At 38.0% G+C, this 14,899-nt stretch overlaps 1 protein-coding gene across 1 annotated transcript in view; it reads left to right on the forward strand.

Annotated features, from left to right (window-relative positions):
• The window catches only part of LOC119495891 (1-phosphatidylinositol 4,5-bisphosphate phosphodiesterase beta-1), a 32,550-nt gene extending 22,796 nt beyond the window's left edge, over nt 1-9,754 (forward strand). Inside the window, exons 17-32 of the mRNA XM_037782803.1 lie at nt 1,191-1,275; nt 1,646-1,770; nt 2,143-2,297; nt 2,412-2,579; nt 2,666-2,765; nt 3,035-3,139; nt 3,267-3,379; nt 3,458-3,608; nt 3,750-3,803; nt 4,231-4,408; nt 4,653-4,785; nt 5,732-5,808; nt 6,111-6,200; nt 6,337-6,394; nt 6,590-6,676; nt 8,132-9,754. Of these exons, the coding sequence (XP_037638731.1) occupies nt 1,191-1,275; nt 1,646-1,770; nt 2,143-2,297; nt 2,412-2,579; nt 2,666-2,765; nt 3,035-3,139; nt 3,267-3,379; nt 3,458-3,608; nt 3,750-3,803; nt 4,231-4,408; nt 4,653-4,785; nt 5,732-5,808; nt 6,111-6,200; nt 6,337-6,394; nt 6,590-6,676; nt 8,132-8,284 (1,832 nt within the window). The 3' untranslated portion in view covers nt 8,285-9,754. The remainder of the gene's footprint in view (nt 1-1,190; nt 1,276-1,645; nt 1,771-2,142; nt 2,298-2,411; nt 2,580-2,665; nt 2,766-3,034; nt 3,140-3,266; nt 3,380-3,457; nt 3,609-3,749; nt 3,804-4,230; nt 4,409-4,652; nt 4,786-5,731; nt 5,809-6,110; nt 6,201-6,336; nt 6,395-6,589; nt 6,677-8,131) is intronic.
• Nucleotides 9,755-14,899: the final 5,145 nt, after the last annotated feature.

Raw genomic sequence — 14,899 nt, forward strand, 5'->3', positions numbered from 1 at the left:
TGTTCATTAGTAAATTATGGTCCCATTTAGAGTCAGATAGACCATAAAGCAGGGGATGCTTTAGGGCGGAGCTATCTTGTGATTGACAGGTTGCTACCACGGCGTTGTCCGGTCCGGGAGTTGTCTGTGTTTTCGTCTTACAACTTTAACCCTTTCACAGTGTGTTTTCACTTCATGAAAGTTAATTGTAACATTTCGGTCATTTAAAAATGTTTTGCTCCACCCTCTCGTGTCACTTCTGGTTGCAAAAAACCAAGATGACGACGGCCAAAATGCCGAACTCAAGTCTTCAAAACAGCAGTCCACAAACCAACGGGTGACGTCACGGTGACTACGTCCACTTCTTATATACAGTCTAAGGTATTTATAGTCTTAATTTGGATCAATGGACTAATAGTATGTCTTTAATAATCCAATCATTATTAATACTTTAAAACATATAATAATCTAAATTTGATTACACGATAATGTGTTTTTTTTAATGTTCCTCAAATTTACAACTTGTATCCTTACAAACAATTTATGTCCTGTAAAAACAAGATGTTTTTTTTTCTTGTCTTGGTAAGAGTGTTCTCGACCGCTCGTAACATTTAAGAACAAAAATAAGAAAACATTGGTGAGTCCCAGAAATCAATGCGTACTAACAACATAAGAACAAATCGTGGATACGAACAGAAATAAGAGGACATTTAGCTTCCTGCATGAGGCCCATAGTTTGATATTTCTCTCTCCAAGACAATTCTTGGAGAGAGAAATATAATTCTCATTTCATGCCTCAGTTCTCTCTGTACAAGGATCAACATCTCACGTCTGGAGGATAATCTCTGATGGAAATTTACAATGATAGAGTCGCATGTTTCTCTGTCACTGATTTCATTGTTTCTATAAATGACAAATGAGTTATCTGATGTGTCATTTTGACCTTTATCACAAAGTTTGGCTCCTTGCATTTGACCACAGAGGCATTAAGATGAACTGAACTGCAAAAAGTTATTGCAATAACTATCTGAAGAAGATGTGGGAATCATGTTGAAAACCAGATAATTGCTGAAAAATGTCTGTGTGTGTTTATGTTTTTGTGTGTGTGTGTGTGTGTGTGTGTGTGTGTGTGTGTGTGCGTGTGTGCGTGTGTGCGTGTGTGCGCGCGTGCGCGTGTGTATGTGTGTGTGTGTGTGTGTGTGTGTGTGTAGAGGCGGCCCGCTGTTACAACATGTCATCTTTTGTGGAGACCAAAGCTTTGGAGCTCCTCACAAAGTCACCAGTGGAGTTTGTGGAGTATCCTTGGCAACAGTTACCGCAGCTACACCACACCATGGCAACCGCTTCCATACTTTGTGTTCCTCTCTTCCTCTTTTGATGCCTTTTTTTTTTTGTATACATTTTCAAAAAATGTGTCTCAGTCACTGGCTTTTGATATGAATTATATTTTCAGTAGCAGCAGCAGTGTTAGTATCTTTGAAAGTCTCATTACCAGACGGTAATGATGATGATGTAAGAAGTGTAGAAACATGTGTTTTAGTATTTGTAGTAATATCTATACAAAAACATATTTTTATATTGTCTCTTGGGCAAATGTTTGACGCGATATGGGGATAGAAAATGATTTAACCGACTCTTTAATTGATCTTAACCTTCCATTAACCAGATATAATAAATCCCAGCTGAGTCGTATCTATCCGAAAGGAACCAGAGTTGACTCGTCCAACTTCATGCCACAACTCTTTTGGAACGCTGGCTGTCAGCTGGTGGCTCTCAACTACCAAACTATAGGTGAGTATCATCATTTAATGCAACAGAGCGGCGATTATCAACCTTTTTTTTGGCAAAGCTTCTTTCTTAAAGGTCGCGTTTGTCTACAGGTTGTGATTCGTCCTTCGCAGATTGTTTTGTTTGAATCTTTTTTAGAGGAATAAAGAGGTCAAATTATCCACTAATTCACAAAAAAAAGGGACACATTAGAAGAAAGCTTATCAAGGCGTCATCTCGCGAACCCCCTGATTTATTTTGTGAAAACTATTCAAACCGATTAATCAAAATAGTTGGTGATTAATTTAATAGTTGACAACTAATTGATTAATCATTGCAGCTCTTGAACTGTTTGTGCTTTGTAGCCCTAAACTCAGTATTATCTTTTTGTTCCAGACTTGTCCACGCAGCTGAATCTCTTCATGTTCGAGTACAACGGTCGGAGCGGCTACAGACTGAAACCTGAGTTCATGAGGCGGCCAGACAAACACTTTGACCCCTTCACAGAAAACACGGTGGATGGCATCGTAGCCAACACGCTCTCTGTGAAGGTACGATGCCGGTACTTGTTAAAGCCCCTATTGATGTGGAGAATGACAACACTGTAAACCATCACTACTATAGTGTATTTATTCACTGACACACGTCTGTCTGTGTGTTTGTAGGTGATCTCAGGCCAGTTTGTGACTGAACGGCGGGTGGGTGTCTATGTGGAGGTGGACATGTTTGGACTTCCTGCGGACACCAGAAGAAAAGCTCTGAAGACCAAAACCTCCCAGAACAACAACGCCGTCAACCCGGTGTGGGACGAAGAGCCGATTGTCTTCAAAAAGGTGCGACGCAGCAGAGAGGATCTAATCTTAAACCACCAACACTGTCTAATCTGTCTGTTAACGGTGTGACTTCGACTCTCTGACAGGTGATTCTTCCAACTCTGGCCTCTCTGAGAATCGCTGCTTTTGAGGAAGGAGGGAAGTTCATTGGTCATCGGATTATTCCAGTGTCTGCCATAAGACCAGGTAGTTATTATAGCCACATTTATCTCATTGATCTCTGACTTTATCTCTGTCTGCTTTAAAGGAATACTTCACCCACGAAATGACCATTTGTGTATCAATTACTCACCTCACGTTATATGACTGATGACTGATGACTGATGACTGATGACTGCGTCTCTCTTTCCGTCTTCTAACTTTCTTGCCAGATTCCTAAATTATTGTTGTTTCACCCCAAATAACCCAAATGATGATGTAACATCAGAATGTGTGTCGGTGAATGTTTGCTTCAGGTTATCGTTACATCAGTTTGAGGAATGAGAAGAACCAGTCTCTGATTCTACCGGCTGTGTTCGTCCACATCGAGGTCAAGGATTACGTCCCAGACACCTTTGCAGGTACGACTTTCTGTCCCGTCAAACTTTCTCCTCATACCAACACTTCGGTCTTTGACATCGTAGAAATGCAGATGTTTTTTTTGTGCGTTTAATATCACACACGTGTTTCTCTGTATTTCCTCTCTAGATGTGATCGAGGCTTTGTCCAACCCTATTCGTTATGTCAACCTCTTGGAGCAGAGGTCCAAAGCGCTGGCGGCGCTGACTCTGGAGGACGTGGAGGAGGACACGCAGACTGAGGTCAGACCCGTTTCTGGTGTTTTCTTTTTTAAAAGCAGAACATTTGGCTGTAATTCCGGTTGGTTGTGTGTTATTCAGGATGAGGCAGACAGTTGTGCCGAGCGTAAGAACGACCTGAAATCAGCTCCGCTGGAGAACGGGCTCAGCCCCGCCGCCGGCCCTGCAGGCCACACCCCCGTCGCCACGACGCCCAAAGCCTCCGCAGCCAATCAGCAAGCAGCTACGACAGGTAGCGTCCACCTGCAAACAAAGACGCACACAAACTTACATCTTTAATATACTAATTTTGATAATTAAGCTCTAGTGCTAAAAGTACAGTTACTTTTGTATTGTTGTTATTGATGTTGTTTGTGTCCTCCGCCCATTTTAGAAGCAGCCAAACCAGCAGCAAAGAGTGAAGATCTGGTTCAAAGTGTTTTGATAGGTCAGTATTTACATGTTGTTGGGATTTGAATACATAAGGAACACCACTGGGAAGCTACAGGATGATATAAAAACCTCAAAAAGAAAAAGAAAAATAATGAACCCGCCCTTTAAATAAATCTGAATATATGTAAAATGCAAAATAAAGTAAAGACAACAAAACAGCAAAATTAACAATCCATCTTTATCATCATGAATCCTTCTAAAGTACTGTGTTCTTCTTGTAGCACACATCTTGGAAAGGCTTATTTAACAGATTTTTGGCGGTGTTTGACTAAAAATGATATGAATAACGTATAATAAACGGCACTATGAAACCCTTCAGTCGTCCAAGCTTCAACAGGAATAACAGAGAAAAACATAACACGCCGTTGAGAAAGACGTTGGAGTTGTATTAAAATATGCTGTGTGATCACTTGCGGTAACAGATGTTGAAGTGTGCGCCGTGGAGAGTCTGCGTCAGTCAAAGGTTTTCCAGAAGGAGCAGAGACGTCAGTTTAAAGAGCTGAAGGAGTTGGTGAGGAGGCACCAGAAGAAAACCTCCGAGCTCCTGCGAGAGTTCAACAACAAGTACAAGAAGATGGCCAGACAGTGCAGCAAGAGCAGGTTCGCACACATCATCATTTCATCTTATTGAGCAAGAAGCTCATGTTTCTATACGGGGATACTGTTTCTTCCAACGAGGACCACTTTGGAAATATGTGTATTAAGTGATGCTTTTAAGTGCTATCCTCTGGGATCTTTGTGTGGTATAAACTTAATTCTTGTAATATTAGCAGTAGTCTAGAACATTTCCTGTGTTTTTTTTGTATAATGTGTATTTATTTATTTCTGTGTATACGTTCATCAGGGGTTCGTGTTCGGACTCTGAGAAAGACGAGCGTCTCCAGCAGCTGAGAGACGAGCAGCAGCAGCAGCTTCTGGCTCTGAGGCAGGAACAGTACTACAGTCAGAAATATCTACAGAAAGAACACATTAAAATGGTAAAAGGTCTAAAACTAACTAAGCCTGTCTCTAACGTTCTGGTTATCTGTGTTTGGATGAACTCATTTAAAGCTCTCGTTCTGTTGACGGCAGTTTCTCTGACACAGGAAGTTCAAAATGAAATCCCCCCAAAAGATAAAAATAAGTGTCTTTGAATGATGGACATTAGCTATAACGGCATATTAGGGCCATTGTAGGTAAATAAATAATAATTACGGAGCCGGAGGGTAATATTCCAAGAAAATACTCTGAAAATTCTGAAATCAAAGTGAAAAAATTCACAAATTTGCAAGATTATAAAGTCATAAATTTACGAGAAAAACACCTTTTCTGTGTTGTTTTCCCTTCACACTGACACGGTGATAGTTGGGCACAATCCTTATAAGCGTCAGTGTGTAACCATGGTAACGCAGTGTGTTCGGTGTTGGCTTTTAGTGTTAGCTGTGCTGAAATATAACACACACCTTTGTGTCGTCAAAGATAGAAGTTGTTTGTTTCTACCTTCCTGTAACTTCTACAATATTAGTATTTATTTAAGTTCAGAAACTGTTTTTTTTGCACTATTTTTCTCGTAAATTTATGACTTTGTAATCCCACAAATTTGTGAGTTTTTTTCTCGTAAATTTGCCACGTTAATATCAGAGAATATCCAAGTGTTTTTCTCGTAAATTTATGACTTTAATTTTGGATATTCAGAGGTTTTTTTTTATGTCCCTAATACGCCATCATAGTACATAACAATATAATTAACAAAAACAAGATTTCAATAAAAAGCTAAGATTCTGTGCTGTAAGATTAGTTTATACGGTATGTTTTACATTTAGGATCCAAACCCAGTGGTCCGGGTTCTGTTGTTCTACGTTCTACAGGCTCTGTGTTACGTTGGCCCGGTACGCTTCGAACATGAACGTAAAATGTGAACCAGAGCTTCTTTTTTTCCTTCAGCTGACGGAGCGACTGAGCAGTCTGGCTGAGGAGAGTCACAACACCCAGATGAAGAAACTCAAAGACATCTGTGACAAGTGAGTTACAAAATGTGTGATTTAACTGATAATCTCTGTGGGGAATCACACAAAGAATTACATTATTAAGAGCTGCTTTCATAGCAGACGTAGCTCGAAGAGCGTTTCCTCTGAGCTGTTCCAGGCAACTTGAAGTAAAATATCAGATACTATGAGACGAATCCAAAACATGATTATGCTTTAAAGTTGAAAAGGATTTTAGAAATGTCACTTTCCCAGCCAAATTTGTTTGTCTCCTCTGTGCGCCGCTTTGGCCGGGTGTGAGTAAGATATGGCCTCTAATGTTCTTCCTGCTGCCATAGGGAGAAAAAAGAGTTGAAGAGGCTGATGGATCGAAGGAGAACAGAGAAGATCAACCAAGCAAAGACCAAAGAGAAACATCTGGCTGAAGAGTACGATCCATAAACACACACAGTATATATTAATCCACTGCACCTCACCCATGATACTCGCTGTAGCTCCTCTTCATGCACTGATCCATGCAGCTGGTCTTGTTTAGCTCAAACTCCTCTGACTTTGTGTTCCCAGGGAGAAGATGGAGATCAATAAGTCCTACGTCAATGAAGTGGTCCAGAACATAAAACGGGTGAGCGGAGGATGAAGAATCTGGGTTGTGGGGTTTTATTTGATGGGTTTTTCTATAGTCTGAAAACTGGCGAGACGATGATGAAAATTTGATGTTTGCGTCACTATCTCTCTGCCTAGCTGTAGCGCCGTCTCTCTGCAGTCATGAAACGCTTCATAAGACTCTTTGACTGTCTGTTTTTCTGTTTGTCTCCAGCTTGAGGAGACTCAAACAAAGCGTCACGATCAGCTGGTGGAGCAGCACAATGAGCTCACGCAGGAGATACAAGACCAGAAACCAAAGGTAAAATACAAATTCTCCCATAACTGCCTGTTTTTGTTTCTTGTCTTTCATAATTAAAAAAAACTCATCCTACCACTTTGAATTCTTCACGCTTGAATGTGCCACACAGCAAGAGATTTCTCGGTTGCGGGGCTCCGAGCTGCTGCTGCTGTTTGAGGCTCCACACCCACACGGTTTAGGATCAGTACTGACGTCAACGCGGGGCGTTTGCGTGATGTAACGTGCCCTCTGGCAGACATGTTGGAGCTGCTCAACTGTTGGCAGTAATGGCTGACAACAGCTGGTTGCTTTTCTTAATGTACCACCCATCTGTCTCAACAGCAGGAAAAAAACAAGGCACTGTTCTGAGTTGTCTCAGTCATCACCAAGATATTTCACTGATTCTGTGTTTGCATAATCTCAGTTTGGTTTTGCAGCAGCGACTAATCATGGTGTCTGCGAAAGGAATCAATCTGAAAGCAATCTGTAATCAATGTCATTAAGGCTGGGCGATATAGCTGGAAAATCTATCACGATAAAATATTTAATTTCAGTCTATACCGATAATTATTGATCATTTTTCATTTATTACCTATTTTTAATAATTACCAGGAGAAAAAAGGTTGAATGGAACTACTTTATTTATCAGGGCACACTGGTAATAATTTGATATACTAACTCAGCAATGAAAAACACACACAAATAAATAAGGATAAATAAGGTTAAAAGAATGATCTCATCTTTATCATGCTGACCGCTGCTTTTTTATCAACAATTTCTTCAACGTCCACACTCATTTTCTCACCCCACACTGTTTCTGTTGTTGTGTCACGTGTCGATGGTGCAGCCAAAAAGCTGTTTTCCCTTCAAGCCCTTCTAAAAACGTTTCCCCACACGGTGACCTGACGTAGGTTTCTGCATGATGACGCTGCTACATGTACAGTATATATACATCCTTATAGTCAGTGTATTAATACAGTAACTTAGATGGCAGTCGGCGTGCTCCCAGTCTGGAGAAGCAGACAGGAGTACCGGCAGGAAGATAAGCAACGTGCTGCTGTGGACGCCACGTTAGTTCAGATCAGAAAGTCACACAATCGATGCAGCGGTAGATCAGAAACTTCCCTGTTCTGAGAGGTAAAACTACTGTTTTTGTGAATGGAGTCTGGTGGCTTTGAAGACAGCGATATAACGGCTTCAGTTCCACGTCACACACCCCTTTCTGACGGGGAACTGAAGCCTTTATATCGCTCTCTTCAAAGCCACCAGACTCCATTCACAAAACCAGTCATTTTACCTCTCAACGTACGTGGCTGCTTTTTGCTCACGGCTGAGTGGGCGTCTCCATTTGAAAATAACTTAAAAGACGGGCCCGCCCCTTTAAGTGAAAACTATCAAAGTCAAGTGTTTATCGCGGTGCACATCGCTATGGTTTTATCGCCTAATGTCAATCCTAACTCTCTTGTGTCTCTCCAGCTGCAAGCGGCCGTGGAGGCGGAGTTTCAGGAGAAGTTCCAGTGTTTGCCCGGAGAGATTGAAGACTTCCTGCAGGACAGGAAGACGGAGGTCAGAGGTCACAGCAAGTCCCGACCGTCGACCCCACACGAGCCTCTGTCAGAGGAGGACTGAAGAAGAAGAAAAATGTGTTGAGGAGTGAAGAAGAAGAAGAAGAAGAGTCGACGAATCGTCAGAAGCAGAGCGGAGTGAATCAGGATCAAAACAGGAGGAAGTAAGAGGGGAGGCGTTGGTGAGAGGAGATGTCACGTTTATAAAGACTGTTACTTTTCTTTTTAATGGAAGAATGCTTTAATGATTTATTTTTTAATTCCATTCAAGCATGCACTTTGCAATCAGAACCCGTTTAGTCTTATTTACCGACATCTACCGTTATCTACCTATCTCTCTATCCATCTATCTATCTACTTACCTATCTATCTATCTCTCCATCTATCTCTCCATCTATCTATCTATCTATCTATCTACTTACCTATCTATCTATCTCTCCATCTATCTATCTATCTATCTATATCTATCTGACAGTTTGTGCAGTGAACATACTATTTTATATGCACATGGAGAGACGTTCGATCACTTGAGCGGTGTTCAACAAATTCCAAGCAGCTATTTTATCTCCTTATTAGTCAGCCAGCCGTCGTCGTCGCCATGATGACTACTATAAAGATCTGAATCAATAACTGCAATAATAGCTATACACCTATAAAGAGCAGCTGGAGGTTATTTTACTTCGGTGGTGGTAAACGAATGAGAGAAAATAAATTACACAATTAGAAATAATGTTGGATACTATTATAACAACACAGGATGATGTGCACAGCCGCGGAAGACAACACACTCACACACACACGCACACACACACACACACACCACAGCATAATGTGAATACTTTACTGTTTACTTTTCAGAATATGGGAAAATACAAACACACATACAATGGTTTTACTTCCATGGTTTTATGTTACATCAATGCATCTAATGTCATGTGATATATCAAGAGCATATTATTGGACCGTTTTTGTTCCTCAGGTCGCTGGTTCCCAACCCGGGGGTCCCGACCCCACTAGGGGTCACGAGGCTTTCTTGATTTTACAGGGTGTAAGACAATTTTTTAAATATTTACAGTTTCTATTAGGGTTGTCACAATATCGGACTTTCACAGCACGATTAAAAGAACGATATTATCGCGATAACTAAAAATGTTAAAATATTTTTTTTACTTCTATGAGTCAAATTAATCTTAAATTTTGTTCATTGTGCGTTTTGTCTCTTTTTTTGAAAAATTAATAGCACTCAAACTGTGATCGTAGGGAGGTGGAAAGAGAGAGAGGTGCTGGATTATTTACACGTTTATTAACATGACTAAAGCCGGGTTTCCACCAAAACTTCCCAGGACTTTTAGACCTTGGAACTACTTCCATCACTGTTTTTATTGTGCTTTTAACAATTGAAACCTGCAAATCACAAATCTCTCTCTCATATAAAGTACAAGAATTATAATTATACATTGTTTATAAACAATCTGTCATATAATACCAATTTACAGTTCACAGAAGAGTGTGTTACCTTACCAACAGAAAACAAGAAAAAAGTAATAATTAAATAATAATATAAAAATATTTTAAAAAATAAATAATAATAAATAAAAATAAATAAATAAATAATAAAATAGAGGGTAGATAAAAATTAATAAATAAATAAAAAATAAATAAATAATAAAATAAAAAGGGGGTGGATACAAATTAATAAATAAATAAAAATAATGAATAAAATAAAAAAGGGGTGGATGCTTATTACCCTTGTCAGGTATGAATTCTGTATTCATATTTGTTAATGTTTCAGTTTCTGGTCTGATTAAAGTAATTTATAAAAGTCGATGATATTCTGCAGAACTTACCTTCCTTCTTTGTCTTTTTAATGAGAACTTTATTTTGTCTAAATCTAAATGTGTCATCACATTTCTCATCCAATTTATATGAGTAGGTGCTGCTGCTCGCTTCCAGTTATAAATCGTATTAATCTGCGTGCCAGCAGACTAACAAATGACTCCTGGAACTTCTTTCCAAGGAATTAAAAGGTTCCTTCAGCCGCTGTTGTCTGCGTTTTCACCGTGGTCATCTAAAAAACAAGCCGTCTCACTGCGACGATATTTACTACTTTGTATATTTATTGGAGGTGATGACTGAAATGCAGCGGAGGAAAATGAAACTAAGAGCATCTATCTCCACAGTAAATCATCTGTTGAGTGTTTGATGGATATTTATTTGTGCTTTAGGACGTAACCGTCGTGAAACAATCAGAAAATAACTTTATTTTCTCCGATTCATTCTCACGGCAACGTCGCACTACGTCTTTTTCTCTCTGTCATTTTTTTTAAATGAGCCGGGAGGACGACATCAGAGATTAAACTTAACTTTTAAAGTTATCAAACAAAAGTACTACCCCCAAACCAGGGCCTTTTTGGGGGCTTAAATGTCCCCGGAAATTAATTTAGACCCTGGTTCCTGTGGTGGAAATGCAAAGAGTTCCTCAAAAGGCTCTTAGTTCCTGGGGAAAGTTCCTGCGGTGGAAACGGGGCTTTAGTCAGGGGTTGTCGGTTTACTGAATGACTCAGTGGTCCCTTTAGGATAAAGGTTGGGAACCAGTGTCCGGGGTTGATTGTTCATCCATATAACAAGTTAAGTATTCAGAATATTAACGAGTATGTTGACGCACTTGATTTTGAGTGAGGAAATCTTCTGAATGTGATTACAGAGGATAAAGAAACTCAGTAAATATCTGTAATTATTAGTATTTTTTTTTATTTATGCTAGACTGCCGCTGGATCTTTTATTGAGTCCTCAAAATAGTTTGATTATTTATTTATTTATTTATTTATTAATTTATGAGATTCTGGGAGGAAACAAATGAATCTCAAAGTTAAGTTATTAAAATTATATATTATCATAGCATGACTGTTAGACATTTATGGACTTTTACTTCAATAATGTTTAAGGGAAAGGAGAGGAAGGTTTGCACAGACAGATTTAAGTACAACGTTCCTGCAAAAATTCACCTGTTTCTGATTGATGACCAGCGACAGCAGCAAACGTCCCATCAGTTCTCTCAGACTGCTGCACTAATTAACGGACAGCTGGACGTCCTGTTGGACGCGGAAGAGCCTCAAAGTCTGCTGCCACTGCATGATTTATTTGTTTTGATGTGGAGGTGGTTTGAATCATTCTGATGATCTGTTTATTTATTGTTATTTTCATGATAATTAAGAACATAAATCATTTATAAAACTGTTGAAGAGAGCAAAGTCTACCTTTTTTTTGTAAAAATGTAATCACTCTTTGTACAGTGATCTTCCAGAAAATATTAGTCGAACACATTTTCCATGTTTTGCTTTTCCTCTAAAAGGACTAAAGCTTCAGCTGTGTTTAACAACCCTTTTTGCAGAGAACCATTTCTTCAAATTCAAGAAGATTGATCCTGAACCGGACCTTGTAAAGGAGCCTACACTGCAATCCTAATAACGGCAATATTTTAGACTCAGAAGTAAAGTACCTCACTATTCTGTTAATCTGTTAATAACATGTTTAAAGTGGTTCTCCAACAAAAATGCCTTGTTGAACGCACCCCCTGCTTTAGTGGTTGAACTGAGCATGCTTTTATTGTCTTGGATTTCTCCGCCAGTTGAATTTGTTTCTTGGTTTTACTGAATGCTATTTTAAGCCCAGTTGGAAATTAAACATATTTGATCTACAAAAATGAGGTGTTATATCAGTTTATATTCAGAGCTGTGTTGTAGTCCAACATCGCAAGCTGTGTTAACTTCTTTAGAGGAGATGCACTGAGAGGAGGTAATTACTGTTGTCAACCACATCAAGACGAACCCACTGCATCACTTTAACTTTGTGTAAGAGCACGACGATGTGGGCTCACAGAGAGGCGGTGTGCTGTAGTCGTCACGGGGGAGGAAGGTGGAGGAGGGCTGTCATTATATGTTCAATATGTTTTTGGTTCTTTTGCGTATTGTGGGTGACTTATTTGTCTATTTATTTACCTTGGCAGTACAACGTTTAACGCTCTTGCACAGTGTGTTACCTTTGTGTTGTCATGTTATTTGTATTTTTCTGTTAATAGTCCATTTTAACCTCTAATGAACCTCCAGTGGGTCCAGTATTACAACGTTAAGGTTGTTGGGTAAGCATTGCTCAAACACACAACTTCATTATTCATTCCTACTCATGATCACAATGTGAAGCTGCAACGATGAATTGATTAGTTGTCAACTATTAAATTAATCACCAACAACTTTGATGATCGATTGATTGGTTTTAGTAATTTTTTAAGGGGGAAAAAGTGTAAATTCTCTGATTGCAGCTTCTTAAATGTGAATATTTTCTGGTTTCTTTCCTCCTCTATGACAGTAAACTGAATATCTTTGAGTTGTGGACAAAACAAGACATTTGAGGACGTCATCTTTAGGGAAACACTGATTCACCATTTTATGACATTTTATAGACCAAACAACTAATCGATCAATCAAAAAAGTGATCAACAGATTAGCTGACTGTGAAAATAATCGTTAGTTGCAGCCCTTCAAGTATGTCGAGGTAATTTCCATAAATAAATTGTTTAAAATAATGCAAACTAACTCTGACTTTGTAAATATAATGTAAAGGTACAGCCAATAGATTTAATCAATATTTTTTGTATTAACAACAGATCAATGACTCTGTGTGATGTGGGAGTTTCACCAACTTTATTAGCCTCTTTTAGCACATTGTTTTAGTTTTACTGCACATTAACTCTGACTCAGACTCAGTTGGGTCGATGATGTCACCAAACAACCACTTGGTGGCAGCAGAAACAAGCTGGAAACACAACACTGACATATATTGGGTCATATTTGTGTCTCTCTGATGAATATGATGATGATGATGATGATGAAGATGATGAAGATGTCCATATTTACTCTCTTTTAGCTCTGTTTTGTTTTTTTCCAGCTCATTCTCCATGAAGAGGACCCGCTCCCTATGTAGATATGAACGACTCATTCTAAGGTAACAAAAACACAACGATTCTTATTTTCAGGTGATTATACACTAAAGAAAAGGTATTAATATTATATTCCATTTCTGCTAATAGATCCCCCTAAATGTTACACACTGCTCCTTTAAAGTGTCAAAAGTTATGCATATGGCACCTTTAACAGTGTAATATTATTATACAATATTAGGCCTGTATTATTCTGTTTTTAAATACGTGTAAGAGCATATATATATATACTGGTTATATATATATATACATACATACGTGTTAATGCAAATTAATTAAATCCACTTTTCTTTAATACATTAATGCGGACTTGCGAGTTTACAGGCTCAGTTTTAAAGCTAGAGTGAAGATACGCTACAAACGTACGCTAAATTTTGCCGTGGAAAAACTGTCATGGCCATTTTCAAAGGGGTCCCTTGACCTCTGACCTCCAGATATGTGAATGTAAATGGGTTCTATGGGTACCCACGAGTCTCCCCTTTACAGACATGCCCACTTTATGATATGATTGGAGCATATTTTTTATGCTAAATAAGATAAGATAAGATAGAACTTTAATCCCGAAGGAAATTTTTGTGCCAGAGATTGCTCAAAATTACAACAAAATTACAACAAGTTCAAGTGTATAAAATAAAAAGTACTATTTCTAGCACCAGTGCCTAATACAATAACAATTAAGTAAGATACATTTAGTAAAATGAGTAAATAAGATAAGTAAAATTAAAAAATGTGGTACCTGTGAGGGTTTCTGGACAATATCTGTCATTGTTTTGTGTTGTTAATTGATTTACAATAATAAATATATACTTACATTTAGCATAAAACAGAATATCTTCCCACTCCCATGTTCATAAGAGTATTAAATACTTGACAAATCTCCCTTTAAGGTACATTTTGAACAGAAACAAAAAAACTGATTAATTTGTAATTAATTGCGTTTGCGATGCTAAATGCAGTACCTGTGAGGGTTTCTGGACAATATTTGTTATTGTTTTGTGTTAAAAAGTATTAAATGCTTAACAAATCTCCCTTTAAGGTACTGAACAGATAAAAATGTGTGATTAATTTGGGATTAAATATTTTAATCGATTGACAGCCATATATATATAATATATATATAAAGATATATATTATATGCTGTATATATAAATATTTTAATCGATTGACTGCCCTAATACAGCCCTGGAATGACAGTCCTAATATATATATATATATATATATATATTTTTATATATATATTATATAATATATTTTTTATATATATATTATATATTTTATATATATAAATATATATATATATATATATATATATTAGGGCTGTCAATCGATTAAAATATTTAATCAAAAAAAAATGTATGTTCAGTACCTTAAAGGGAGATTTGTCAAGCATTTAAAACTCTTTATATATATATATATAGTGGAGTAGAGGTATAAAGCAGCATAAAATAGAAATACTAAAAATTGTAGGCTACTTAATTGGCCTATTTTAGAAAATGTACTTAATAACATTCTACCAATGCAACCTGGAAGCATTAAAACAACATCTGCATGACTAGATGGGACTACCACTAATAAGAGGTAAGTAAGAAAATATGCTGTGTTTTACTTCTCCTTCTACAGCTGCTCTCTCCTGTAGTGTCCAGCAGATGGCGTCATCGAGCCTCACATGACCTTTCTGTGTCT

The sequence above is a fragment of the Sebastes umbrosus genome, chromosome 10 (assembly GCF_015220745.1).
Source record: "Sebastes umbrosus isolate fSebUmb1 chromosome 10, fSebUmb1.pri, whole genome shotgun sequence".
NCBI classification, from domain to species: domain Eukaryota; kingdom Metazoa; phylum Chordata; class Actinopteri; order Perciformes; family Sebastidae; genus Sebastes; species Sebastes umbrosus.